We start from the raw sequence: 27,924 nt of genomic DNA, 5'->3' as shown, positions 1-27,924 counted from the left end.
CATGCTGCCTATCAGCCATCTCATTATAGATGTCTGACAGATTTCTGAAACTCAACCTGGATAAAGCAGAACTCCTCATCCCCCCCCCCCCCTCTGACCCTGATTTGGAGGGACTGTCCCTCTTCATACCCCCATCTGCCCGATTTGGAGGTTCTGTCCCTCTTCATACCCCCATCTGCCCCTGTTTAGGAGGGACTGTCCCCCTTCATACCTCCCATCTGCCCCTGTTTTGGAGGGACTGTCCCTCTTCATACCCCCATCTACCCCTGATTTGGAGGGACTGTCCCCCTTCATACCTCCCATCTGCCCCTGTTTAGGAGGGACTGTCCCCCTTCATACCTCCCATCTGCCCGTTTTGGAGGTACTGTCCCTCTTCATACCCCCATCTACCCCTGATTTGGAGGTACTGTCCCTCTTCATACTGGATGCAGCTCCATGCTGCTTTCTTCCCCAGTAACAGATCTCAATCAGCTGCACTCTGTTGCTGCATGGTGGCTATATCATTTCTCTTCTGAGCAAAACCCAAGTCACCCAATAAAGAAATAAAATGCACAGGAAAAATAATTTTTTTTTATATTCTCTTCTGCCCTTCCTACCTCACTTTGCTTCCACTGGAAGATGTGTATGAATGGCCATAATTGATCACATGACCAATGAGACATCTGCTCAGAGTGATTGCGGTGCTGTGGCTTTGCCCTGAACATTTTCCTGATTCATCCGGCAGATTATAAAATTAAGATTATCTGGTCTGATGAAACCAAGATTGACCTTTTTAGGCCTCAGTCCTGAAGTTATGTCTGGAGGAAACCAGGCATCGCTCATTACCTGCTTGTACCATCCCAACAGTGAAGCATGGTGGTGGCAGCATTATGCTGTGGGGTGTATTTCAGCAGCGGGGACTAAGAGACTGGTCAGGGTTGAAGGAAAACTGAATGGAGCAAAGTACAGAGATACGTACAATATAAACCCCATCCACAGTGCTCAGGATCTGGACTGGACAAAATTATGCCCAGTGATAACATTGTGTAAAAGTTGCATTTGAAAAATTGATCAGACAATGGCATTTTCACTTTTCTAATTTTCATTTCATTTTCATACATTTTCACTTTTTTAATACTTATGTGTAATGAAAAGGTAATAAATAAAAAGTACATGAAACAAAACGTGCAACCAGGGGCTGTAAGGTTAAAAAGGGTGCAGGTCCTCTATCCTGCCAGCAAGGGGCGGTATAATGCTATACATTTAAGTAGCTGGCCTTGTGTGTTACCTTGCTGTTGATTTAAATCAAGATTTCCCAGCCTGTATATCTCTGAGGACCCCATAAAATAAATTTGAAGTCCCAGGGAACCCCTATATATAAAAAAGGCTCTTAGATTGGTGCCCAGTGGATGCCCCCCTACAGTGGTGGTTAAAAGATCACAGAAACCCTGGTAAGAATGGCTGCACTAAAATATGATAAAATGAGAACTCATAAGCGGTAGGTGTGGGGTTCTTCAATTGTTATCGCAGGTTCATTGCTATTTTTTTTTTATTTTTTAGTGTATTTGGTCCAACTGATTTATATTAGTAAGCTCAGCCATTTGTGCATATTTCAAGGGGTAAGTACTGATTTATCTCTAGCTCACCCTAGGGGTAAGTGCTTACCCAACCCAAACTAACCCAAGGGGTAAGTGCTTACCCAATCCCAGCTAACCCAAATGGTAACTGGTTACCCAACCCTAGCTAACCCTAGGGGTAAGTGCTTACCCAACCCTAGCCAAACCAAATGGTAAGTGGTTATCCAACCCTAGCTAACCCAAGGGGTAAGTTCTTACTCAACCTTAATTAACACAAGGGATAAGTGCCTACCCAACCCCAACTAACCCAAGGGGTACGTTCTTACTCAACCCTAGCTAACCCAAGGGGTAAGTTCTTACTCAACCTTAATTAACACAAGGGATAAGTGCCTACCCAACCCCAACTAACCCAAGGGGTAAATTCTTACTCAACCCTAACTAACCCAAGGGGTAAGTGCTTACTGAACTTCAGATAAACCTAGGGGTAGGTGCTTACTGAACCCTAGCTAACTCTAGGGGTAAATGCTTACTCAATCCTTGTAACCCTAAGGGTAAGTGATCAGTTAACACTAGTTTAACCCTATGGGTAAGTACATATTCAGCCCTAGCTAACTCCGGGAGTGTTACCACAACCATAGCTAAGGTATTGGTAAAGGAGGTAAATTCTTACTGGACCCTTGCTAACCATAGGGGTAGTTGTCTACTTAATTCTAGCTAACCCTAGGGATAAGTGCTTACTCAACCCAAGCTAACCCAAGGGGTAAATGTCTACTCAACCGTAGCTAACCCTTGAGGTAGGTGCTTACCCAACGTTGACCGTAGCTAACCACAGGGGTAAGTTCTCACTGGACCAAAGCTAATCTTACTCAATCTATGTAAGCCAAGGGGTAAGTGCTTACCCAACCCTAGCTAACCATTGGGGTAAGTGGTTACCCAACCCTAGCTAACCATAGGAGTTAGTGCTTACTGAGCCCTTGATAACCTAGCGGTAACCCTTCTGAATAAGTGCCTAATCAATCTATGTAACCCTGGGGATAAGTGCTTGCTTAGCCCTGAGTATTTTGCATGGATGAGTTTTAATGGAGTTCAAACAATTACAAAGCTCCATCATGTCATACATTTGGGGCAACTAAATACCAGATAAGATTATTCCTGTACATTGCTTCTCAGAGAAGTATTGAAGATATTCTACAGTACAAATCTCACGTCTTTATAGCTCCTGTAGTCTTCAGGACAATAATGAAGCAAATAAAGGGTACTGCATGTATTACAGGTGAACTGCAGACCACCTTAATATATATTAAAATATAGGGCTCTATTTAAAATAAACGGATCCTCACATTCTCCTTAATTATTCCTTGGTGGGAATCCTCCTCATCCATGTGTTTCAATGAAAGTATTTGAGGGAATGTGAGATTCCTTCTTTTATAATTCGAGCCTATAGTGTATCCCAGCTCCTCCTATTACATTCAATATTATCTAAAATAAACTAAAAAGTCAATCAGGTATAGAAGCCCCTCCCCTTCCGTCTTTACTGCCACAGCAGTGAAAACTGAACAGGAAGCCCAGAGCCTCCTGGGATTCATACATCACATATCCCATGATGCTTTGCATACCTTTCTGTGCGTGCCCATGTGACTAGAGCAAGCAGAGAGGGGTCACTTTTTGGCATCTTCAGCTGTGTGTGTATTTTGAGCTTCAGCTTTTTAAACACTTTTTATCAGAGAAGTTTAGGTGGATTTATACTAAGAAACTATGAAAGGTGCAGTGCATGCGTGGAGACATAACACCTGGAACGGACGCTGATTATTCATGCAGCGTGGAGATAGAAGTTTGTGGTGTATATGCAGCTTTCAGTGGATTTTACAGACAACACTTTTAATGTGAGATTTAAATAGTAAGGCAGAAAAAAGATGGGGGTACCTGCGATGGAACAGGAACAGGTAAATATAAACTTTTTGAGACGGTTCCATCATAATATGAAATAACAGATTTTATGCACTGATTTGTATACTCAGGAAAGTCTGAAAAAACACCATGGGTTTTTTTTTTTAAAGCAGTGAATCCGACTTCTAGTGGAGAGACTTCCATGTTCATGTGTTTTATGAGTTGATTCTCTGCCAGGGAATATTTCAGTGAATCTCAGAATCAAAGATTTATAAAAAAAACCCCATGTGAATGACGTGTCATCTAGAAAAAAAAAAACATACAAATATAGACGTTTTTAATCTGTGGGTAAATTAGTAACCAGGTCTATATTGTGTGTACTGAGGGAGGTCGTACAAAGTACACGGACTTTATCAGCTACCGTATGAATGGGTGGATTCGAATTAGAATTTTTTTAAATTAGTAACACCAAATTACACAAATCAGGAAAAATATTAAACTCACTGACAGGTGAAATTATAACTGTGATAATCTGGTTACAATGTCACCTGTCAGTGGGTGAATCTATTATGCAGCAAGTGATTAGATTCATTAGATTGTGAGCCCCCTTGAGGGACAGCTAGTCATATGACTATCAACTTTGTACAGCTTTCTACTATGGGAGGAAGGCAAGCTACGGGAGGCAGTGCAACTTAAAGGATTTGCTTGTAAGGTTTTGGTTCTGAATAGACCAAGATGCTCTCAGAGGTCCCGTGGAGTCCAGAGCCTGATAGGTCAGAGCAGTTTAGGCTGCACAAGGGGGCCCTACGCAATTGTTATGGCTGATCAGGGTGTATTAAGGTGTAAGACTGGGTATAGTCATTGGAAAGTATAAAAGACTGCACGATACATGAATGAGTGCTGTACATACAGCTGTTCTGCTCTATGGAGAGGGGATATTGATGGAGCCACACCCCACTCTCCCCTTCACTTTCATTACGAACGTTCCTCATCTGTGGATCCGCGGTCATCAAGTGCTTTACACACACCAGATTCTGGTACAATATCAGCCCTGATGCAATTCTTTTACCTAAGCAAACATTTTTTTTTCTATAGTTTCTAGCAAGTAAGCATTTTAGATTTTTAAATAATAACATACACCAAGGCCCCTAAAGCCATTTTTTTTCCTTTTGTTTTTGCTCTCCAATCACATTTTAAGAGGAACGAAATTCAGCATTTTGTAAGTGAAGGCAGCCATTTTGGTAAAAGCGGGGCTTTGCTTCCTCATGTCAGACCCTCCGGCCAGGAGAACAGAAGCAGCACAGTCATGCCATCACCAAGTCATATGAGACCAGCAGTCAGAGAGATCATCATACACAGATATACAGCTATGAGGCTACAGGACAGGAGTGCCCAGGCACCTTCATCTCCTCCATGTGAAAATGGTGTACTGTTTTAAGGGTATATTTATAAAGCAGTAATCCTGACATTCACTATAGGTGAATCTTCCTTATATATTTATTTTAAATGACAATGATCAATTCACTACCAATAAATGTTTGGTGAAAGTCACATTCACTGCTTTAATATTAAGTCACTTTTCTATAACCCCAACCATCTTCACTTCTTAGCACCGGTGTAGCATTACTTAGGGACCTTTTATATTTCTTTTCAGAATTTCAGGGAACAAATTTTGCTGATGAACTGTTCTGAGTACCTGAAAACTATTAATGCAGACATTGAGGCCTCGGCTCTCAGGTTGTGATCATATACTGTATATACATATATATATAACATACATATGGTTGACAGATGTTGTATGCGCACCCTTCAGTAATGTTACAGCTCTGCCCGAATGCATTCCTGGTATTTCACAAAAGATTCACCCTTTGTATTGAAAAGGTCATCCTGGAGCCACAGTCATGGAACTTTACCAAGGCTGAAATTCAGTCATCAGATGCTCCATGTTCTTCGGGGGGTAGGAGGGGCTCCTTCGGCATGACATGATTGTTTCAGTATTCACTGAATATTAATATTACACGGTATTGATATAGTGCCAACACATTACATAGTGCTGTACAAAGTCCCCAGTCATGTCAACTAGCTGTCCCTCAAAGGGGCTCACAATCTCCTTACCATAGTCATATGTCTTTATAACAGTCTAAGATCAATTTTAAGGGGAAGCCAATTAACCTAACTGCATGTTTATGAATTGTGGGAGGAAACCCACACAAACATGGGGAGAACCTGCAGACTCCATGCAGATATTGTCCTAGCGCTACAAAAGCCAGAGTGCTAACCTTTGAGCCCTGGTGCTGCCCCTACTAAAGACAGAGCTATACCTATAATTCGTAAATAAAAAATAGATTGCAGGCTCCTGTTTACTTGGTAAGATCACAGATTTATACATTTCATATATCATTCATGAAGTCATTTGTGGATGAGCAGAGTCTATCTGCATGTTATTAGAATTAGGCTGCGTACACAACATTTGTAACTGGAAACAATCTTTCATAATGGACAAACAAGTGATATACACACAGTGCCTATTCTGTTCTATGAAGATTGTAGATTGAAGATTCTATGAAGATCTCTATTGACTTGTATAGCAGTCCTTCATGGATCCATCATGACCAATCTCTGAACGATGTTGAGTTAAGATTGACCATTTGCTTCAGGCAATATTCATATGACCTGTGTACAAAGCTTTACCTAGTGATATCTAATGATATGCAGATTGATCTGAAGGTTGCCAATCTTACTAGATCACCCCAGGCCATCCAACTGCTGAAATATCAGTAACCTCTGTTCTAGGAACACCATTTCTTGCATTCTGTACGTGTGCAGGCCAGACTTCTCCAATTCTTTGTTTCCAAACCAGAGAAGTTAGAAAGCAGCAGCACCCTTGACATCCTGTGTAAACTTTATCATAATCTGATCTAAGATTACATGAGGCTTTGCACTGGTTGAGATCTGGGAACCGGCTGATCATAACACAAGCACTGCATTGTGGAAGGAAGGGCAAATATATGTGCTCTCTCCAGAAGAATCAGCTACAGTGAGGGAAAGAGGTATTTGATTCCCTACTGATTTTGTACGTTTGCCCTCTGACAAAGAAATGACCAGTCTATATTCGTAATGGTAGGTTTATTGTAGGTGTGAGAGACAGAATAACAACAAAAGAACCCTCAAAAACCCAGGGTTCAAAAGTCAGAGCTTGATGTGCATTGTAATGAGTGAAATAAGTATTTGATCCCTTCGCAAAAGATGACAATACTTGGTGGCAAACCCTTTGTTGGCTATCACATAGGTCGGACGTTTCTTGTAGTTGGCCACCAGGTTTTCACACATCTCAGGAGGGATTTTGTCCCACTCCTCTTTGCAGATCCTCTCCTAATCAGTAAGGTTTCGAGGCTGATGTTTGGCAACTCGAACCTTCAGCTCCCTCCACAGATTTTCCATTGGATTAAGGTCTGGAGACTGGCTAGGCCACTCCAGGAACTTCATGTGCTTCTTCTTGAGCCACTCCTTTGTTGCCTTGACCGTGTGTTTTGGGTCATTGTCATGCTGGAATACACATCCACGATTCCTTTTAAATGCCCTGGCTGAGGGAAGGACGTGCTCCCCCAAGACTTGATGGTACATAATAATGTGTCCACCTCCATGTTTGCCGATGGGGATGATGTTCTTAGGGTCATAGGCAGTATTCCTCCTCCTCCAAACACAGGGAATTGAGTTGGTGCCAAAGAGCTCAATTTTAGTCCTATTTGACCACAACACTTTCACCCAGTTCTCCTCTGAATCATCAGAAGTTCATTGGCAAACTGCAGACGGGCTTGTACATGTGCTGTCTTGAGCAGGGGGAACTTGCGTGCTCTGAAAGATTTCAGGCCCTCACGGTGCAGTGTGTTACCAATTGTTTTCTTGGTGACTATGATCCCAGCTGCCCTGAGATCATTGACAATTTCCCCTCGTGTAGTTCTGGGCTGCTTTGTCACCATTCTCATGATCATTGCAACTCCAGGAGGGGAGATCTTGCATGGAGCCCCAGACCGAGGGAGATTGAGTTATTTTGTGTTTCTTCCATTTGCGAATTAGCTCGCCAACTGTTGTCACCATCACACCAAGCTGCTTGGCGATAGTCTTGTAGCCCAGTCCAACCTTATGTAGGTCTATAATCTTGTTCCTGACATCCTTGAACAGCTCTTTGGTCTTGGCCATGGTGGCTAGTTTGCAATTTGATTTCTTCTGGGGACAGGTGTCATTTATACAGGCACTGTAACAAGCTTGGATTAGGAGCACTTCCTTACAGAGGGTGCTCCTAATCTCATCTTGTTACCTGCATACAGTGAAGACACCTGGGAGCCTGAAATCTTGCTGGTTGATAAGGGATCAAATACTTGTTTCACTCTGACTTTTGAGTACTGGGTTTTTGAGGGTTCTTTTGTCATTTTGTCTCTCACGCCTACAATAAACCTACCATTACAATTATAGGTTAGTCATTTCTTTGTCAGAGGACAAACGTACAAACTCAGCTGAGGATCAAATACTTCTTTCCCTCATTGTATTTCACATCCCTCTGGAGGGCAAATGGAGCTGCAAAAGGTTGGAAGGGCAAGTGGGACATGTGTGCAGTTGTATAGGCTCATCTTTTATACTAAAATCTCTTACCTTGATTTTACTGCACACTGTGAGCTTTCATGCTCACCATAGGAAGCTGCAGCAACTCAAAACAGTCAGCCTCATTTCTTTGCTGTAGGGCATCAAGTATCATCTATAACCAATTTCTTTCCACCCTGACTGTTCCTGGCTCATCCCTTTCCATTCAGTGGATTCCAGTTATTTGATCATGGAAGCTCAGCATCACATGTGGGTGCTACCACAGGCTTCCGTTTTCAGGAAGCTCCCTGCCAGCCACAATCAGCCTGCAATGCATAAAAGAAGCACAGAAACAAAATGATGGTGTCATTGGGTCTAACTATGTAATGGAAAAAGCAATGTGTTAAATTTCCACAGTTGTCCCTGTGTTTGTGTGGGATTCATCTGGGTACTCCAGTTTCCTTCCACATGCCCCTCTCCATTAAGACCTACCGATACTCGCCTCTCCAGTGATCTGCGCTTCTCCATTTGCTACCTCAGCTGATGCAAAATCCCAGGTGCTTCCAGCCATGGGAGAGAACCCAACTGTCTGGGTCAATCTGCTGGGTGTTGTTGCACAGGGAAAAAAAAGAGGGTAAGAATGCACTGGTATATCATAAAAACATAACCTGTAATTACACAAAGGAATTTTTGTTGAGGACAGAAGACAAACGTTTCCTTATCACAACGCAACCCTTGGCAACACCTTCCGGCATTAGTTATACATTCATATTAATAATCACACAGACAGAGATAGAAAAACAAGGTGAATAGATAAACTTTACTCTGGTAGAATTTAAATAAGGCAATTCAGGAACAAGAAAACACCTCTAGGTAACAGAAATCACATGGAGTCGACCACCACAAGGCCACACCGGGCTGAGCTGTGCTCACATACACTTTGTTCACATTGTATAGAATTCTATGGCATTACTTACAGGGAAATTGCAAGGTATTTCAAAGTGAAGCTTTATTCATAACCCTCTCTACAACATGCACCTTTCCTTTGCTCCCAAACTTTTATTTTGATTGCCTGGAGCTAAAGGAAATAGCCAGTATGAAGGAGCATGTATGGTACTTTTATTTCATGCAGTATTCTCCCTAGACTCTTTTAGCTGGGCGTACCACTCGGCACTTTTCTGTGACCACCCCGCTGTTTATGGGTTGTTAGAATACAGGGGCTGCAACCTGCCTACAATTTCTTACCACCCGGCTTAAAAAAATCTCCTGGTTGAACAGTCATGTGACAGACCTGGGCCAATAAATGTTGGCACAGGAAATTTGTACCTTACACGGGGCTTAGTAAAAGAAAGGATACGTCCGCATGGAGTGTTAAAGTAAACCTGTGCTTTGCCTACTCTAAGCAAACAGCTTCAACTAACTGCTTCCCGATCCAAACTGTCCTCCTCACCGGCAGCTGTAACGCAGGTTATTGTTTCACAACCACGGCCACATACTGCAGTCAACGTCTGGCCCTATGGAAGGGTGACCATTGGAGACGTTGGAGAAACATCTGATTGTCTTGCTAATACAGTGGCTTCAGTACATTCTAATTCACTCATCTGGAGAACTCATGTCAATCAGGAGTTCTACATTTACTGATCAGCATTTTTGTCCCAGATTAGTGACTTTAAGCAGTGTTTCTCAACCAGGGTTCCTCCACATGTTGCTGGGGTTTCTTGAGCAATTTGTTATCAATGATGTTTTGGGTGGGATTCTTCCCAATGGCTACCATGATAATTTACTGTGAGCTTTTGATCTAGTAAACATAGGTGTTCCTGGAGGACCTGAAAATTGTTTCTAGGGTTCCCTTATGTTAAAAAGGTTAAAAAACACCAACACAGTATGGAAGTCAGGGACAGTCAGTCAATGAGTATTTTTAGGGGTAGTTTAACATCAGCTTCAGTATTCTCCCCAGAAATTTATTTAAGTAGGTGTAGGCTTGTGGTGTATATATGGCACATAAAGAATAATTATTCCAGACAAATCTAAAATACTAAAATAAAAAATGCCCACCCTCTATCCTGTCTTAGGCTCGAGTGAGTGGCAAGTTGCCAGCCACAAAGAGCCACTTGAGATTGTTCGATCCCAAGGCAGGTCTGAGCCTTCCTTAGATAAAAATGCCCCTGCATCAGTCAGTAGGAATAATAAAAGAATCCCCCCATACCAGTGCAGTAATGACAGTAATACTGACATCAGTATAGACTGGTAACTTACCTCCATGTCCCATGTAAGACTGGGTACACAGATGCAATAATTGTGGTTCGAAGGGATCTTTCACGATCCTTTCCAACGACAAAAGACTGCATGATTCATTAACAAGTGTTGTACATACAGCGCCGTTCTGCTCTATGGGGAGGGGAGGGGGAGAACCAGGGAGCGGCACCCCACTGTGCTCTCTCCTTTTCACTATGATTATTCCTCGCCGTGGATCCGCCAGGACAGAAGACGAGCACTGGACACATGCCAAATTTTCGTCCCACTAAAGTCACAGCAACAGAGATTCACCAGAGTGCCATAACTCCCTCTTTTATGCAACAGCATTTTAGCTTAAGATTGCCTAACCTTAAGATTGGCTGCCTCCTTGGGCAGGCAGGGGATGGGTTTTGTGTTTTCCTATACCCGGAAGCACTGAGGCAGCAGCAAAGGTAAATATGGGCAGCAGAGGGTGCTTTAGATCAGGCAAGGGTTAAAACAAATCTGTGCAAATAATAACATATATGATGTAGTCTGCCACCAGCATCAACACAAAAGGATTCTATTACCAGTCGATGCTGTAAGCACTCCGTCAGCTTGGTCTGCAATAGAAAGTAAAAATATAAACATTTCCACTGGCAGGATCAACAGGTAATAAACCACTCTGCTTGTTAGTGTTTATTATTATTAGTGACAGACTGCACCATATGTACCATGTTAAATTTCACCCAGAGTTCCACGTCAATGTATTCATTTGTATTATAGCTTCATAAAAAAACAGACAATAGGCAATTTTATATATTACCCATTATGTCAGATGCCTCTCTGAAACCTGATATGTCTTCATATTCAACGATTCATTCAAAAACAATTTCATATCGGAATATTTTGTACAGGTTATGTACAAGAACATGATTGTCACCTAAAAAGTTTCTTTTGTTTAACCACTTCGTATGATCACCAAAATGGATCTCAGAAATGTCCACAACTGGATAAAAAAAAAAGTTCTGGAAGGTGAAGACTAAGGAACGTGTCATGTGGTAAGGCCAATCAGAAAACGACTTGGTTTAGCCAAGTACAGGAAGTTATTGGCATTGGTTGGTCGGGATGCCGGTCTTCCAGGATAAACCTCAGTGCACTTTTACTTCCCCGTAAAGGATTTTTGTCCATTATTCTGTCTTCACTTCCTTTGCGGGTGCTTCTTTCACATTCGGTTCAGGTGGACTCTGAGCGTCGGGGTCGTAGCGGTGTTTGTACCCATAGGGACGGAGATGATGCACCAGATATTCCAGCTGGTACATTGTTGTGGCATCCACATAGTGAAAGGAGACTGCCAAGTCTGAGCAGCAGCCAGGACCCTGAAATGGGAAACAAAGGACTGGTGAGTGCATTATAATTCCATTGACTTACTGAATACATAAACCCAATGCAGCTTGGCTTGATCAGCGAAAGCACTAAACCCACTCGCAGGTGAAGGTAATAATTAATAGTATTCAGTGTTCTCCCCGCCCGCCTTTTAGCCGGGCGCACCACCCACAACTTTTCAGTAACCACCTGGCTGTTTTTGGGTGGCTACAGCTTCTTCCCACCCAGCGTAAAAAAATTTCTGAGTTGAGCACTACAGTGAATAAGAAATCCATGAGCCAGCAGTTGGAAATATTCAGTGTTCTGGACACATTTTGAGTTTTTATACATTTGTTAGTGTGAGAACTGTTTGTATTCTTTTTTATATTCATTTAGCAGCAGCTTTGGGCACTCGATAGGTAATACAGTTGGCACTTCTGCTGGGATGAAATACACCGATCACCCAAAACTACTGGGAACCACTGGGAAAGATGGGAATAGGAAAAAAAAACTTTTTTTTGTACAAATTCTGATCCCAATTAATAAAGTTTGATATGAATAGTTATGAAACGTTGCAACGTGAAAACAAAACAAAAAAGAAACAAGGAGGTGAGACGCTAAAAATGCAAACAGTAAAATAATGCTACCCTGGTGAGGATGAGAAAATGTTCCACATGTGCTACATTTGGTCTTGAGATATTAAATTGCAGATCCTGAGCAGGTTTGCCATGGGAGGCTCTGGACCTATATCTTGTAGTCCACCTCTCCCCAACAAACCATTTAAAAGCAGAAGGGGTTGCATTTCTATCCTCCAACATTTTGTAAGAAGGCCATTCAGCCCAGTGCAAGGGCCCCATCACCAGGACTTCATCCTAATTAATGTCACCCTTGGTTAGGCTCTGCAGGTGGAAGATAGGGGTAAAGTAAATATATTTTCTAACTTTTATTCCTTAAAGAACATTTTTCCCCTTGAATATCTAGTGACTCACAAAGGAACAGAGGCCCTAATCTAATGAGCGGACTAAATTATTTGGATGACAATGCTGCTGCTAAGATTTTAATACAGAATGAACAGAATTGTCACCATTACAGATAATGGAAAAATAACAAATTTACTGGCAGGATCAATCAGTAATAAACTTATGTTACAAAGTGGACCAGTTGAATTTAGCACCAAAGGTTCTAAGCAAGACTGTGACCATTGAACACAAATACTTTCGGCACCAAAGTCCAATATTTTGAGAGTTTTGCTAGGGCCAGCGTTATACAGTATTCCCCCCCAGAAATATTTTTTAAGCTGGGTGGGAAGAAGCCGTAGGCGGGTGGCAGCCCGTATTGTTACCCAAGTTCCAGGTGGTACGCCGAAGTAACAGGGGCTGGGGAGAACACAGGTATAGTGTAAATGCCCCTTTGATCCAGTTTTACCAATATTGTACTTTTCCTACCCCCAGTCTGCAGCCACAGTGATGAAAGAAATCTGCATGGATATGTTAGGTACTTTCTATGCCAGGCGAGGTTCACTTTAATCAAGTGGCACTCTTACAAAGTCCTATAAAGCACAGTGTGTGGGCAGCTTTAGAGGTCCAAGCGAGGAAGGGGTTGTTTGCCAGAAAAAAAAGATTTATACTTTTATTAAAATGGTGATCAAATGAAAATAAATCAACACACTGCCACTTTACTAGGTGATCGCTAGATTTATAAGGGGGGATTATAGTTAATCAGAAAGCATTGGCAACTTTAAAAACAGAGAATGTCATAAACGACAATTGCAGTGCAGTGTGCCCAAGTGACCCATCATTAGGACTACATATGTAAATATTGACTTAAGGTTAGCATTTGTATTGAATCCACAGGGATCTATGGCTTGTACTCTGAATCAATACAGGGTCTATAGTATGGCTAAGAGTCCCTGTTCAGGGAACTGGGTGGGTGTTTATTCTTCTTTGTCCAATATCATTTCCAACTTGCAGCAGAAAACTGATATTGGCACAGTCCTGGTATTCATACCAGTTATGTACAATATGTTACCCTTCCACCTCCTCCATCCAATACAGCTCTGTGTGCAGGAATATATCCAGGCCAAGTTTCACTCTGGCAGTTGCAATGAGTGAATGTGGTGATGAATTACTGAGGTGGGCCCGGGTATATTGTCAGCTGTATCTGCCCTTCATTCTGGATACATAACAGAAGATGTGCAAAGTGCCAAGAAAAGAACCGGCCAGACAGGTTTGCTGCATGTGCCACACGGGAGGCCTCCATTAACCTCTTTATTATTAAACATAATGAGATTTATTATTAATTGCAAGGAGAAAATGTGATCTACATTGGGGCCAAGACGGTAACCTTGAAGCCGGATTCTTTATTGAGCACCTTCTTTGTTTGCAGGTTTTCCCCTTGTTTGCGTGGGTTTCCTCCGGGTACTCCGGTTTCCTCCCACATTCCAAAAACATGCAGTTAGGTCGATTGGCTCCCCCCCATTATTGACCATAGATTGTAATAATTACATATGACCATGGTAGGGACATTAGATTGTGAGCTCTTTTGAGGGACAGTTAGTGATATAACTTTGGACTTTGAACAGCGCTGTGTAATTTGTTTGTACTATATAAATACTTTGTAATAATAATTAGTAATGTGTATTTACACAGAAAAGAAATATGGCACCAAATCCAACAACTCCTAACACTCAGCAGCTTCTGGTCCAGAGAAACGCAAACTACTCTTTCACATAGGAAGATAAAAACCTTCTGTCCTTCTCAGGGCAAAGAAGTTCATTTTCTTTTGCTTTTTATTCTTCTTATTATTAAATAGGATTTATATAGCACCAACATATTACACAGCACTGTACATTAAATAGGTTTTATTATGTATTAGTCTGTACAGTTTATAACTTATAACTAGTTACAGGAAAACCAACCCCACCTCCTTGGCAGTGCCGTTTGGTCCGGTCACTATCGATAGGGGGGTGGTCACAAGCTTTGCTGGGCCATTGGGTGGGCACTTGCAGGTCATTGATGGGTCATGGGTACCTAAGTCACGCATCCTAGGAGGTTCCTGGCTGCACCTTCTGTGCATGCCTGATGTCGGGCATGCGCAGAAAGGGTTATTTCCTTCACTGAGGGAAAAGAGATGCCGATCTTACACATGTGCAGTGAGATCGGTTATCCTTTTTCAGCGGGCCATGTCACCCGATCTCGCATCTGTGCAGTGCCGTAAATCAGAAGGCAGAAGATGGCGAGAAGCTTTCTCCACACCAGGACAAAGAAGAATTCCAGAATGGTGCAGAACCCGATCGAGGAAAAGTCCATCACGATCAAGGGATCTGCGGAATTAACGGTAAGGGTATTTTTTTTATTTTTCAGTTTAGGTGCACTTTAATAACTCAACTGACACATGGTAAGGTTTGGCTGGGAGTGGGCGACAAAATTGTTAAAGCCTGAAATATGCTTGCAAAGCACACAGGGCTATACTGGCAGGATCAACAGAAAAGGGGTTGGGAATGGAATAGGAACAAAACACAAACTAATTAGGGTTTCCTACATTTCACAGATCAGGAAGCTGGCTGACAAGTTGGAAGAGCACAAGCGTGACCTCACTAGCCAATCACAGGCTTCGGTAGTCCATGACCAAGCTGTATTGTTTAAAATACAGTAAAGAAAATTGAGGTCAGATGCGGACACTGCTGTCTGACATGAATCTGGAGTAAAAAGAACTTGCTTAATGATATTTTGGTAGATGACGCTAATCACAGTTGCATATTTTAGCAAAGGAATCCGGTTGTCTTTAGTTTACTTATGTTAATTATTACATTTTTGGCCCAAACTGAACACACCCAATGAATAAATTAGCATTATCATACAATGGAATGCTCAAAGTTGGACCCATTATTCTATGTGCGGCTTTGGATTAAACATAGTTTGGTCGTTAGTACTGTCACAGCCTTGAACCAATGACATTACACCGGCTGGTTCCCATTACAGTTCCTTGTAATAAGTAGGTCTGGCGTTCAAGGCTTTCCCATTGCAGACAGTGGGACAGCACCCAGCAATCTTTATAGTTTCCAACAGATGTGATGATCTCTTGGTACAGGTAGTCCCCAGGTTAAGGACATCCTACATACAGACAACTCCTAGATACAAACATGGCTTCCACAGAGGCTGGAGGGGGCAGTTTGCATGACTTGCAGACGAAATCTTTTGCTAAACACAGCTGAGACTGAGCTCTTTAATGACCAAGACAAACAGCTGTTTCCTTTTGCATATTAAAGCACAGCTTGCTCCAGAAGTTAATGAATGACTAGGCCCCATAAAGTTTTTTTTTCTTTGTTTGTGAATAACTAACAGTGAGGAATTTAGACAGTAACTGACACCGTGCTGCCTAATAATATGTTGAGAGAAACATCTGTCCTAATTGCATTTATTAAAATAATGAACTTGTTCCGACTTGCATACAAATTCAACTTAAGAACAAACTTACAGTCCCTATCTCGTATGTAACCCGGGGATTACCTGTAATGGTGTGTGTAAAGTCCCTGCTGTGATATCACAAAGATTAAGGCTACGTACATACATCAGAATATTCTCCTCCGATAATCGCCTCAGGGCTGATATTGGACGAGAATCTGGCGTGTACTATAGAGCAGAATGGTGCTGTATGTACAGTGCTTGGTAATGCATCGCACAGTCTTTTGTCGTCGGAAAGGATGGTAAAAGACTATTGCACGTGTGTGCTCAGCCTTACATGGGACACGGAGATAAGTTACCAGTCTATACTGATGTCAGTGAGTATTACTGTCATCAGTGCACTGGTATGGGGGGATTCTTTAATTACTCCTACTGACTGATGCAGGGGCATCTTTATCTAAGAAAGGCTCAGACCTGCCTTGGGTTCGAACAATCTCAAGTGGCTCCCTGTACCTGGCACCTTGCCACCCACTTGGTCACTCACACAATAGTGTCTAGAGATCTGACAGTGGGCAGCAGTGAGTGTTATTGCAATGTTCACTGCTGCCCCCATTCATTCTCTATGGGGCTGCTGTAGGTAGAAGCCATCTCCAAAAACCTCTCCCAGGAGGGATCAGTAACACACCGCAACCCCCCATTGCCATCTGAACACTTTAACCTTAAGCGGATCTAAACTCAAAAACAGATACACTTCCAGAAGTGACGCTGGGTGATCCAGCAAACCTGGAATGGATGTTAAAAGTAATTTGCTATTTGTTAGCAAATGTTTTCAATCCTGGACCAGATCCTTTCCAGGTTTGCTGGATCACCTAGCTTCACTGCTAAAAGTGAATCCTCTCTAGCCTTGGAGACCTTTAATAAATCAGGCCCAATATTTCCAGCTTGAGAAACTAGGAAATAATTTTCCTGTGTGGGGTGTCCAGGGGTGCAGAATACTTCTGGACAGTTGCTGTGGTTTATTGTACTATGGGAAGAGCCATAGCAGCTTTTAGGCTATTTGACCCATCTGACCAGGTAAATACTTGTAATAGATGAGGAGTGGAGTCCAGATAGCTTTTCAATACACTGGCCAACAGAAAGAAAAATATATGCTATATCCTTACTTTTAGGTGAGCTTATTGGTTAAAATCACCCCATAGTAATAAGGCCCATTAAATTCTTATTGCTTGGAGACCTCCATGACCTATTTACAGTAAAGTATCAGGAGGGCCACTGTATAAAAGACGCTTTTACAGAGCAGACCAGTGTTCTCCCCAGCACCTTTTAGCTGGGCGCACCACTCGGCATTATTCAGTAACTACCTGGCTGTTTTTGGGTGGTTACTGATAAGTTGGGCCACCATACAGGGGCTGCCACTCACCTACAATTTCTCCCCAACCAGCTTAAAGAAAATTCTATTTTGACTCATGCAGACATTAGGTGTATCCCTGCATAATACACCCTGACTGCACAGGTGTAATATGATTGACTGAACGGCTTTCTTTAGTATTATCTTACAGCCATCTCAAGGAACTATACTCCCCTAATGAAAGTGGTTTGTACGTAAGCAGTGTTTTTTTATTCCCTACATCTAAAATAGGACTGAAGAACAGAAAATCTCTCTTGGTGTTACACTGTACAGTTTCTTGCACAGTTCATTTACTATTCACCAAGCTGAACGATGGACCGGAGCCAACACAGCACTCTGAAAGACAAAGCCTAGCTAGGTGAGCTTGATTTCACATTCCATTGAGATTAGTTCTGGCTACTTGAAGGCGAATTTTAGATACGGAAGACCTGTGTGTAGCAGACAAGCCATAAATAAGCTGCAAATCACTTCAATAAGTCTACAATTAAAGTACAAGCTGGGGCACGTACTGTTAGTTATTCTTCTAAGACATCACAAGATTCTCTGATGAACAATTATTACATTAGAAAACCCAATTGAAGATCTAAATCAACGTTTTTGTTGAGGGAAAACATTATGGGGTTCCCATGAAACAGAACAAAGAAATGAACATACTGAGGAATAGTATCCTGTTGGTATTAGTGCAATCACATTACACTTGCACAGCGTTCTCCCCGGCCAACACTAACCACCCACCTACAACTTCTTCCCACCAAGCAGTGTTCTCCCCAGGCCCTTTTAGCTAGGCGGACCACCCAGCACTTTTCGGCAACCACTAGGCTGTTTTTGGGTGGTTACTGATGAGTTGGGTCAACATTCAGGGGCTTCCACCTGCCTAGAATTTCTTCCCACCCAGCTTACAAAAATTTCTGGGTTGAGCACTGCCACCAAGCTAAAAAAATTTCTGGGAAGAACACTATTGCAGTCTCCATACTACAGCGTCCTGGTTGCTGTTGTTGGCTCCCATAATAAGAAGGCTCTGCATGCATAGCTTTCTCATTAAATGCCTAAATTAAAAGGAGCTGCTTTGCAGAGTGGCAGCAGCCAGGAATCTTTTTAGTTGCAGTGCTAAGTGATGATTTGATGACTGTATAAACAGACTAATTTAGAGTCTACATTGAATTTGCTCCTGTCAGAAATGCTCTCTCTTCATTACAAGGTAATACGAATGCCAAAGCAACTTCAAGAAGCCTAGGAGGTGTCAAACATGGGTCAGATGAACTTCAGAATCATCTCAAACCATTCTGTCATGATAAAACATCCTGCAGAAACAACCTACTATTAGGCTGGGTACAGACGTGCAATAATTGTTGTTGGAAAGGATCTTTCACAATCGTTTCCAACGACAAAAGACTGAACGATGCATAAACGAGCGCTGTGCATACAGCACCGTTCTGCTCTAAGCAGAAGGGAGGGCGGGCTGCACTTTCATTACGATCATTCGTCGTTCATGGATTTGCCAGGACTGACCACGAGCGCTGTACACAAGCCAGATTCTTGTCCGATATCAGCCCCGAGGTGATTATCAAACAAGAATCATCTGACATGTGTACGTAGCCATACCTCCAGGCTACTGTCTCTGCCAGTACACAAATCAGAGCAGTGGAAGAGTGGTGGGATGGAGAAGCTGAAGAAATCATCAACACATTCACAGAGGCACAGAGACATAAAAGAGACTGGATCTGGATTGTAATATTATTATTTTGCATGGTCACTTTCAAATCTTTCATCTTCTTCAGGATATTCGACACTCTGCTTATTAAAGCGGTCCTATCCCCAAAATGTTTACTTTATAAAAGGCAACCGGTGGTCTGCAGATCTAGTCAGGAGAAGAACCCCACTGGGGGGGCGCACCCGCCAGAGCACCAGACCACCTCCCTCGTATGGATCGCTGGCTCAGGGCGGGTTCTGCCAGCATGACGTCACTCTGGGGGAAGTTTCTTCCCCTTTGAGTGACACACGGCTCTCTGCGAATGCAGGGTCTGGAGCCTGTACATTTAGTGGCCCATGAGTTCCAAAAGGTTGGCGACCATTGGGCTAGACAACTCCTATGTAAAGTAAAAGTACAAAAAAAAAAAAAAAATAAAGCTAAAGCGCCTCCCCTTTTGTCTTGATCGCCACATTAATCAAGACTAAATGGGAGCACAGGGCCTCCTGGGATACCTATCTCTGGCCCCTTTTAGCTGGGCGCACCACCCAGCACTTTTCAGTTACTACCTGGCTGTTTTTGACACCCTCCCTACTTCCCACCATTCCATATCGCCCCTGCTATTGTGTGCTACTTTCCCCACCTCCTAGATTGTAAAATCTTCGGGGCTACTCCTTTGTCACCGCCTGTGTCTGTCATTTGAAACCCCTATTTAATGTACAGCACTGCATCATATGTTGGTGCTATATAAATCCTGTTTAACAATAATAATAATATTCTACTAAACTTGAAATTTGACTTATGTGAGAAATAACACCTACCAGGGCTGTGTCTCAGGGTGCTTCCTTCTATTTACAAACATAATCGGCGAGTTAACTGAACAGCAATGTGGGTAAATCTTGAGCACATTGGTTTCTTTGGAGACACGGACACATGTGGTTGTTTCTAGGTAGGTTGTAAAGTACCTCAGATTAATAAAGATAGAAAAGATAAATAATATCAGGGACTGACCTCTATGGCAGGGTAATAATTGTAATTCCAGTACCAAAAAGTCCTTGGCAAGTAGCCCTGGATAAGATGATGTTCTGGAACAAACGGGTGAAAGGTCTCCTTCCCGCTGGTGTCTCTGGAATCTCCTGCTTTGACATGAATGTTCTCCATACATTTCCCAAGTGCCAAATCTTCCACTGATGAGCTGTGAGTACATTTTTCTTCCTTGAAAGCATTAACAAACCTTTTTAAAGCTTCTTTACTGAGCACATACCCAGCCCCGCCGCTCATATATCCCTGTTTCACATAGGGCTTAAACCTCCTTCCAAAGTAAATGGGATCATCTGGTTTATGCTTTGACAAAAGCCAACGCAAGTTGTCCACAACGACATAAGTGTCATCGTCTGCTTTCATGAACCAGTCAGCCTCATCCAGATGGTGGTCATGAACGTACTGGAAGGCCTTGATGGTCTTCCAATAAAGTTGGTCTCTGCCCTCTTTTGTGTCCAGCCCCACCGTGGGGAAGTCTTTATTTTCTTCTGAGCTCATGTACAAGACTTTATTACACCTCTGGGCCCAGGTAGCCTTAACATGTTTGGTCTTCTTGTCCAGGTTTTGAGGTCCAGTCATAACCCAGCACAGGATTCTCACCTTCTTGTATAAGTCTTCAGATATGTGGACATCTTCATCTAAAAATGAATGAGAAGGCATTAAACTACAAAAGGCAAAAAAGTAAAAATAATACTCCCCTAGCTGCTCTCTTTGCTCCTCCAATGATCTACTAATGACTTCCTTACTAATAACCTCATCACACGCACGGCTCTGAGACTTCTAGAGCTGCTCCGAGTCTCTGGAATTAGGCTTGCTCTTACTCTCTGCTCATTTAAAAGAGCCTTAAACCCATCTTTTCAATTTTGCCTACCCGTCTTCTGTCTCCGACCCCCTTACTACTTCCACCACTACATATCTCCACTCACATTGTGTGTTACTTCTTAAGATTGTAAGCTCTTCGGGGCAGGGTCCTCTCCTCCTCCTGTGTCACTGTCTGCATCTGTCGGTCATTTGCAACCCCTAATGTACTGCACTGCGTAATATGTTGGCGCTATATAAATCCTGTTTAATAATATTAATACAGTATATACAAATTTCTCTACAATATCTACACCCTAGACTTTTAAATCTAAAATAATTAAAATTGAATTCACTAAAGCTTAGCAGACCATAGCAGTGGGCTGCATTAGTTTTCACTTTTAGGCTAAGTACAGTTTCTGCCTGTTCAGAATGTTTCCTCTTGCTTATAAAAGAAATCCGGTGTCCTTGTAAATCAGTGTGTACTGAACTTAAAGTTAAAAATAGAGGAAAAGAAATTGAATGCAGCCACATCATCCAAGGGTTGCTAAGGTTCAACAGTGTTCTCCCCAGCCCCATTTAGCTGGGCACACCGCCTGGCAGTTTTCACCCCCCTAGCAGTAATCTCGGGTGTGACTCGGGGTGGATTTTACCTGCAAACAGCGGCAATCCCAAGTCACATTCGGGATAGCTTTAACCTAAAAAAAAAAAAAAAAAAAAAAAAAAACCCAATTACCTTGCTCCGTTGATGTCCCCCGTCGTCCTGCCGATCCCCGCAAGTCCTAGGGACACGTCTCTCTTCTTCGATCTTCAGCTGTGCAAATGCAGCTTTTATATATATATATATATATGCTACTGTACACTTACATTACATGTTTAACTATTTTTTGAACACATTTTTGTGTTTTTTATTTAAAGTTCATTATTAAATGCAGTGTTCTCCCCAGAAATTTTTTCAGCCAGGTGGGGGGAAACTAGCCGAGTGGTAAAAAAAAGTAGGCAGGGCTAGACACAGCAAATTTGGAGTTATTTATGCCATAGGTATCCAGTAACCCCTGCTATTGTGTCAGTGTTCTACCTGCCCGCTATACTTTGTTCCAACTTTCTAATGCCTGGCTTGTTAGAATGTACAAGTTTTTCCATTTGTTTGTATTATGCCCCAACAGTCCAGTGCTGTGTATTTTAGTCCAACTCCCTAGAGTTCCATGTTTTAATAGTGTAATCCCTTGTAGTAGTGTATTATTGTCATCAATGCGGCTTAACAAATTAAGCTTAGTTCATATTAGCAGTAAAAAAAAATGCCCCTCCTGAGTGACTACTTGGCAACTGCTAGGCACCTGGGATTGGTAACAGGCAGTAAATGCTGGGCTCCTGGGATTGGTAACAGGCAGTAACCTGGGATTGGTAACAGGCAGTAAATGCTGGGCTCCTGGGATTGGTAACAGGCAGTAAGTGCTGGACACCTGGGATTGGTAACAGGCGGCAAGTGCTGGGCTTTTCGGGCCTAGCAGTTTTTCAAGCAGCAGTGGTTCCTGGTGAGAGGAAAGTGGGGGGTAAACGCAGCAAATGCAACCTTACTGCCAATGTGAATTCAGCCTACCTTCAGATGTCACCTCCTAGCGCTATAGCTTGGTAACACAAAGAGCATCATGCATGTGACCGCAGATGGGGCAGGACAGCCAGTGCCCTCCTCTCATCACTTTTAGAGTTTTTCATGTTCTAATGATGCCATTGTGATAAAACTTTAGGGAGTGTTATCCACAGATGTCCCCCACATATTTTCAGTTTCCTACACCTCCCTATTCCAGAAAAGTTCCAGCGTTACAAGTGGGCAGTAATGTGTAACAGGGCAGTGCGTTTGCCATAGTAATGAACTTTTAGTGTGGGGGGGGTTATCGAAAAGTGTCCCCCTCGCATCTACATTTTCGGCTTTGTACACTCCACTATTCTAGGGAAATTGGGGTTCAAAGAAAAGAGCCGACAGGGTAACACAGTATGACAGGTATAGATTTGTGAGAGAAGTAAAAATTTAGGGGCCATCCCCATTGCTCCTTTCTATGTAAGTGGCCCCGGGGGTCCCCAATTTGCATTTTTAATTTAGGAGTCCAAGGCGCACTTGCTTTTAACAATGCAAACCCAATGTTGTATTTTTACAAGATTTTATAATTCTGATCCCCATATCATGTAATTTGTAAAAGCTGGGGTGCTGAAATTGTGATTGTTATTGTGCTAACTAAAAGTGTTCCCTATGCACCCTGAAAATTTCAATTCATTATGATATTCAATTTATGGGAAATGAAGGGTTATACACAGAGAGCTGTAAGGCTGAGGAATGTGACATGCAGCATTTACACACACTGCTCTGATGATGTCATTACACACGCCCACTGGGCGGAGACATTGTTTACACGATGTGGGGTTTTTTTTTCCAAAAGACTCGGCACAGCTATGAGAGGGGGAGGGACAGCCTGTGTCCCAATTCCTTCAAAGCTGTGCTCTCCTCACTCCGCCGGGCACCAATCAGCTCTTATCAGCAAAGTGCGCAGAGCGGGCTGGGGAGAACTATGAAATATATTAAATATTTGGGTCGCAATACAAAGCCGCCACCACCCAACTACAGCTTCTTTCCACGCAGCTTAAAAAAACATTTTAATGTTGTTCCTATGTTTGGATACATTTTACTTAGAAATGTTTTTCACTTGTCTGGTTGCGCAGAATTAGAAACACCTTTGCAAGTAAAATAGAAAACATTTAGGTACTTCAATGTTAATCCTGCAGCTGCTCAACCTTCATCGAGCCAGTTAAACTGGACTGGAATGTCACTGCCCAACTTTTATCAACGTCAAGAAAGAAAAGGTATCTGATCCAAACCACAGCACAAATACACACCTTGCTGTACAGAAGGAAGCTTAAAAAAAATAAAAAGCTTAATTTACGTGACAATTTGTGCAATTGATTTGATTACAATCAGCTCTCGAATTAGTCAGCCATTAGAAGCTTTTAATCCGGCATTGGTTGCAGGCTTGGCTATGAATCCAGAGTGCTTCCCCCAGACATTTCTTTAAGCTGGATGGGAAGAAGCTGTAGGCAGATGCTGGTCCCTGTATTGTGATTCAGCTTTCTAGTAACCATACAATAGCAGTAGTGCTGGGTGGTGCGCCCAGCTAAAAGGGCCTGGGGAAAACACTGGAGGCGGGGGTCCCATTGGCTCCCCACAAAAGATGGTGGCACTTGCTTTAGGCATAAGAAAAGGCTATAAGGCAGCACAGTGGCTCAGCGGTTAGCACTCTGGTCTTTGCAGCGCTAGGTCCCAGGTTCAAATCTCACCCAGGACACTATCTGCATGGAGTTTGCAGGTTCTCCCCGTGTGCGTGTGGGCTTCCCCGCACATTCCAAAAACATGCAGTTAGGCTAACTGGCTTCCTCCAAAAATTGACCTTGAGACTATGGTAGGGACATTAGATTGTGAGCCCCTTTGAGGGACAACTCGTCACATGACTATGGACTTTGTACAGCGTTGTGTATTATGTTGGTGCCATATAAATACTGTGTAATAATATTAATTTTGACTGCCCTATATTCAATAGGAATATTTCTAGAAGGACGGTGACACCACGGCAAGCAATTTGGAAGTCACATGAGGCACTTTATATATTTTTATATCTCTCTAAAACATCTGACAATACCACAGCTCATCTCTAAACCAAAAATAGAAGGAAAGGCCGTGTGCACAAAACACAAAGGTAAACCTGACACTGCCATTGTTAGGTGACAGATGTGTCCTGAATAAACAAAGTGCAGCAATACATTGTCAAACATCGAGCACATTCACTTCATGACACAACATTTACACACAGCTGCAGAATTTGATATTCTAGGTCTCTGATGAGCCAATCCACCTACAACTTGGACCAAACCAACAAAAGTGTGACGAGTATAATACAGGACCCCCCGTCTACAATAAAATTCTGACAAGAAAATGAATTCTTTTTTACACACACATATATATATATATATATATATATATATATTATACACATTTATATATACATTTCAATGTTCCCGGATGCAGAGATTTGGGAGGAATTCCACTCCTATGACTGGTGCCCCCGGAACAATTGTCCCTACTGGTATTATTCTGGATTTGCTGGATCACCTAGGTTCTCCCCTGATAGTCTATCTTCTCTCGGGGAGCTTTACCCTCCTGGGCGGTTGATTTCTGTCCAGTTTTATATGTCTAAAAGCGGTACATTGTTTTTTCATGAAAATGTTACATTATAATTTTACATTATAAACAATTTTACAGTATAATAAAAAAGTATATTAAAATTTGAAACACAAATTCATGTCAAAATAATAAATTAAAAAAAAATATATTAATAATCAATTTTTCCAAGTCTCCCCATTCAAGTCTAGTGCTAAATGGCCGAGAAACGGAAAACCCTAGCCAACCTTAAAGCACTAGAGGTGAACGGGGAGCCTTGTCCTCATTTAACCCCTAGTGCCTGGGAATCCCGGACTGTCAGGAGGAGTCCCATGGCTGTGCTAAAGCCCCGTCCTATTTTTATACATATTTTAACCCTTTAAGGGAATGAGTAAAGGGGTTTTATGTACCCCTGTATACATTCCCCAGGGTGGGGTGGTGGAGATCTGGGAGTCTCCTTATTAAAGGGGGCTTTCAGATTCCAAAGTCCTGCTACAAACGCTAATAAGAGCCCCCATTGTGTTCACTGGAAGTTTTCAGAAAAACCTAAAAAACGCTTGTAAAGGGCTTCATTGAGTTCAACTGGGCGTTTTCAAGCATTTTCCCTGTGTTTTAATTTTGTAAACGTTGCAAGCAACGTTTAAGATAAAGCTCATAAACGTGCCTGAAGGAAACGTCCTGGTGTAGATTAGCCTTTTGGAATGCATGGCGACTTCAAACGAGGGCTTTAAAAGCCTCAGGTTAAACACTGGGGAAACAGTCCGTGTAGACTAAGCCTTAGACATATAAATTCAGTGTATTGCATTCAATACAAAATATTTTGTAACGATGGCTGTACGCGCTGACAACACCGCAAACTCCCAGGGAATGTCAGCACACTCGTCGGGGGACAGATCGAGAAAGAAGACGTGGCCAGGGGATGGCAGGAGAAGACGCCGGGGGACCAGGCAAGTGTTTGTTTCAACTTAAGTGCTTTCAGCTTGTGTTTTTTATCCCGAGTCACATTTGGGGTCACCGCTGAGGAGTTTAATAGTCCTGGCCCAATATCTAGGGGTATGGATAAACTTTCAATACATAAAAAGAGGACAGGTATGGTTTATAACATTCTCAGAGTTTGTTCAAAGTTCATTTAAAAAAAGAGTTGTTGCTGACACACACTGCACATTCTTATCGGTAACACATGAAGGAAAATACTACGGACGTATCACCTTGACACCAGGGAAGGGAAAGGTGGAGGTACGCAGCTGGGGATAATAAAAAGTGCCAGTCCTTTGCTGGAATACTCATCAGAGAATTAATGACTGGCTGGCCTTCTTGAGAGGTATTGGTTAACTAGCTGTCATGCTCAAGCAATATTAGTGACTTGTTGTGTGCTTTGCTAGATATTAATGACTAGTTGCTATTCTATTAGTGACTGGACAGCCCTTCTTCTGTGGTAATACTGACTAGCTGTCCCTCCTGTGAGATAATTAATATTATTATTATTATTAACAGGATTTATATAGCGATAGCATGTGGGGGGAGATCAGTGGTCAGTAGGGTGTCAGGAAAGAGATCACTGGTCAAGAAGGAGATTAGTGATCAGTAGGGAGTCAGGAGGAACATTATTGGTCTGCAGGATACTGGGGGGATTAGTGGTAAGTAGGGTGTCAAGGGTAGATAAGAGGTCAGTATAGTATCAGAAAGAGGATCAGTGGTCAGTAGGGTGTCGGGAGGGAGATTGGTGGACAACAGGGTGTCAGGGTGTGAGATCAGTGGTCAGTATGGTGTCAGGAGAGAGGTTGGTGGTCAGTATGGTGTCAGGAGAGAGGTTGGTGGTCAGTATGGTGTCAGTAAGGAGACCAGTGGTCAGTATGGTTGTCAAAGGAAGTTTGGTAGTCAGTATAGTGTCAGGGGAAGCTCAGTGGTCAGTACCACATCAGGAGGGAGATCAGGGGTCAGTACAGTGTCAGGAGAAGGGCGGTGGTCAGTACAGTGTCAGGAGAAGGGCGGTGGTCAGTACGGTGTCAGGGGAAGCTCAGTGGTCAGTACAGTGTCAGGGGAAGCTCAGTGGTCAGTATCAGTTTTCCCCCCCTCAGGGTTACCATGGTGCTGCTGGCTGTCCCGGTTGAAGTCCATGATGTGACCGGGCAGCGGCTCTCCGTCGTGCTGGTGGTCGGCGTGGCCTCCGTGCGGGTCGTTGTGAAGGATGACCGGCGCCGTGTCCTCCCGCTCTTGCAGGACGATGCTGAAGATGACATAACAGAAGATGAAGCCGATGGCCAGGCCGAAGGAAAAGGTGGCCAGGCTGATGACGGACTTGTTGGGAGCCATGACGGCGCTCCAGACTTTCCTGTCACATCGCCGACTGACCGGACAGCTCCGCCGCCTAAACCCCGCCCCTCCCCCCACCAAGGGGTTAACTCTCAGGTATCAAGCCGCTGCCCTGCCATCTACGTCATCACGCCCACATCTGTGTACGTCACGTCAGAGGGGCCGGTCACGTGATGGTGTCATGTTCCCTCAGTGGACTCGGGGACTCCCAGCATGCTTTGCTCTGTTTCTTGGCTCATATAGAAAATGTAAACAATGTAAACATGGTTGGGGAAGCAGAGAAACACTTCAAGGGGCAGCCAGGAGCACTGAAATGATAAAATATTCAATACAAAAGTGAAAATAATATTTTATAGGAAAACATTAACTAATATGGCTGTATTTAATATTATTATTTTTATTAATATTAATAAACAGGATTTATATAGCACCAACATATTACGCAGCACTGCACACTGCATAGGGTCCGG

At 42.8% G+C, this 27,924-nt stretch overlaps 2 protein-coding genes across 3 annotated transcripts in view; both read right to left on the bottom strand.

The window, feature by feature from the left end:
- Window positions 1-8,670, bottom strand: part of MIOS (meiosis regulator for oocyte development) — a 21,962-nt gene extending 13,292 nt beyond the window's left edge. Inside the window, exons 1-2 of one of the 2 annotated variants that reach the window (XM_072412929.1) lie at window positions 8,514-8,670; window positions 8,094-8,347 (exon numbers count right to left, since the gene is read on the bottom strand). The gene's annotated coding sequence lies outside the window, so the exon portion shown is untranslated. Of the gene's footprint in view, window positions 1-8,093 lie in introns of both variants that reach the window. The other variant, XM_072412930.1, reaches the window with a different exon arrangement.
- Window positions 8,671-8,822: 152 nt separating this feature from the next.
- C1GALT1 (core 1 synthase, glycoprotein-N-acetylgalactosamine 3-beta-galactosyltransferase 1) lies at window positions 8,823-27,599 on the bottom strand. Its single transcript, XM_072412931.1, has 3 exons — window positions 27,226-27,599; window positions 20,110-20,777; window positions 8,823-11,614 (listed from the first exon to the last, which is right to left on the bottom strand). The coding sequence occupies exons 1-3, from the start codon at window positions 27,452-27,454 to the stop codon at window positions 11,426-11,428; spliced, it is 1,086 nt and encodes a 361-aa protein (XP_072269032.1). The 5' UTR covers window positions 27,455-27,599; the 3' UTR covers window positions 8,823-11,425.
- Window positions 27,600-27,924: the final 325 nt, after the last annotated feature.

Source organism: Pyxicephalus adspersus, chromosome 5 (assembly GCF_032062135.1).
Source record: "Pyxicephalus adspersus chromosome 5, UCB_Pads_2.0, whole genome shotgun sequence".
NCBI classification, from domain to species: Eukaryota; Metazoa; Chordata; class Amphibia; order Anura; family Pyxicephalidae; genus Pyxicephalus; species Pyxicephalus adspersus.
This window is presented reverse-complemented; position numbering and strand designations above follow the sequence as displayed.

What these genes read in the sequence shown, in the direction of transcription:
- C1GALT1 (XM_072412931.1), bottom strand. Translation starts at nt 27,454, where the DNA reads ATGGCTCCCAACAAGTCCGTCATCAGCCTGGCCACCTTTTCCTTCGGC. An exon ending in GGACAGCCAGCAGCACCATG is followed by an intron (nt 20,778 to 27,225) that starts GTAACCCTGAGG and finishes ATTCATTTTTAG; the next exon opens with ATGAAGATGTCCACATATCT. An exon ending in ATTATTACCCTGCCATAGAG is followed by an intron (nt 11,615 to 20,109) that starts GTCAGTCCCTGA and finishes TTCCCATTTCAG; the next exon opens with GGTCCTGGCTGCTGCTCAGA.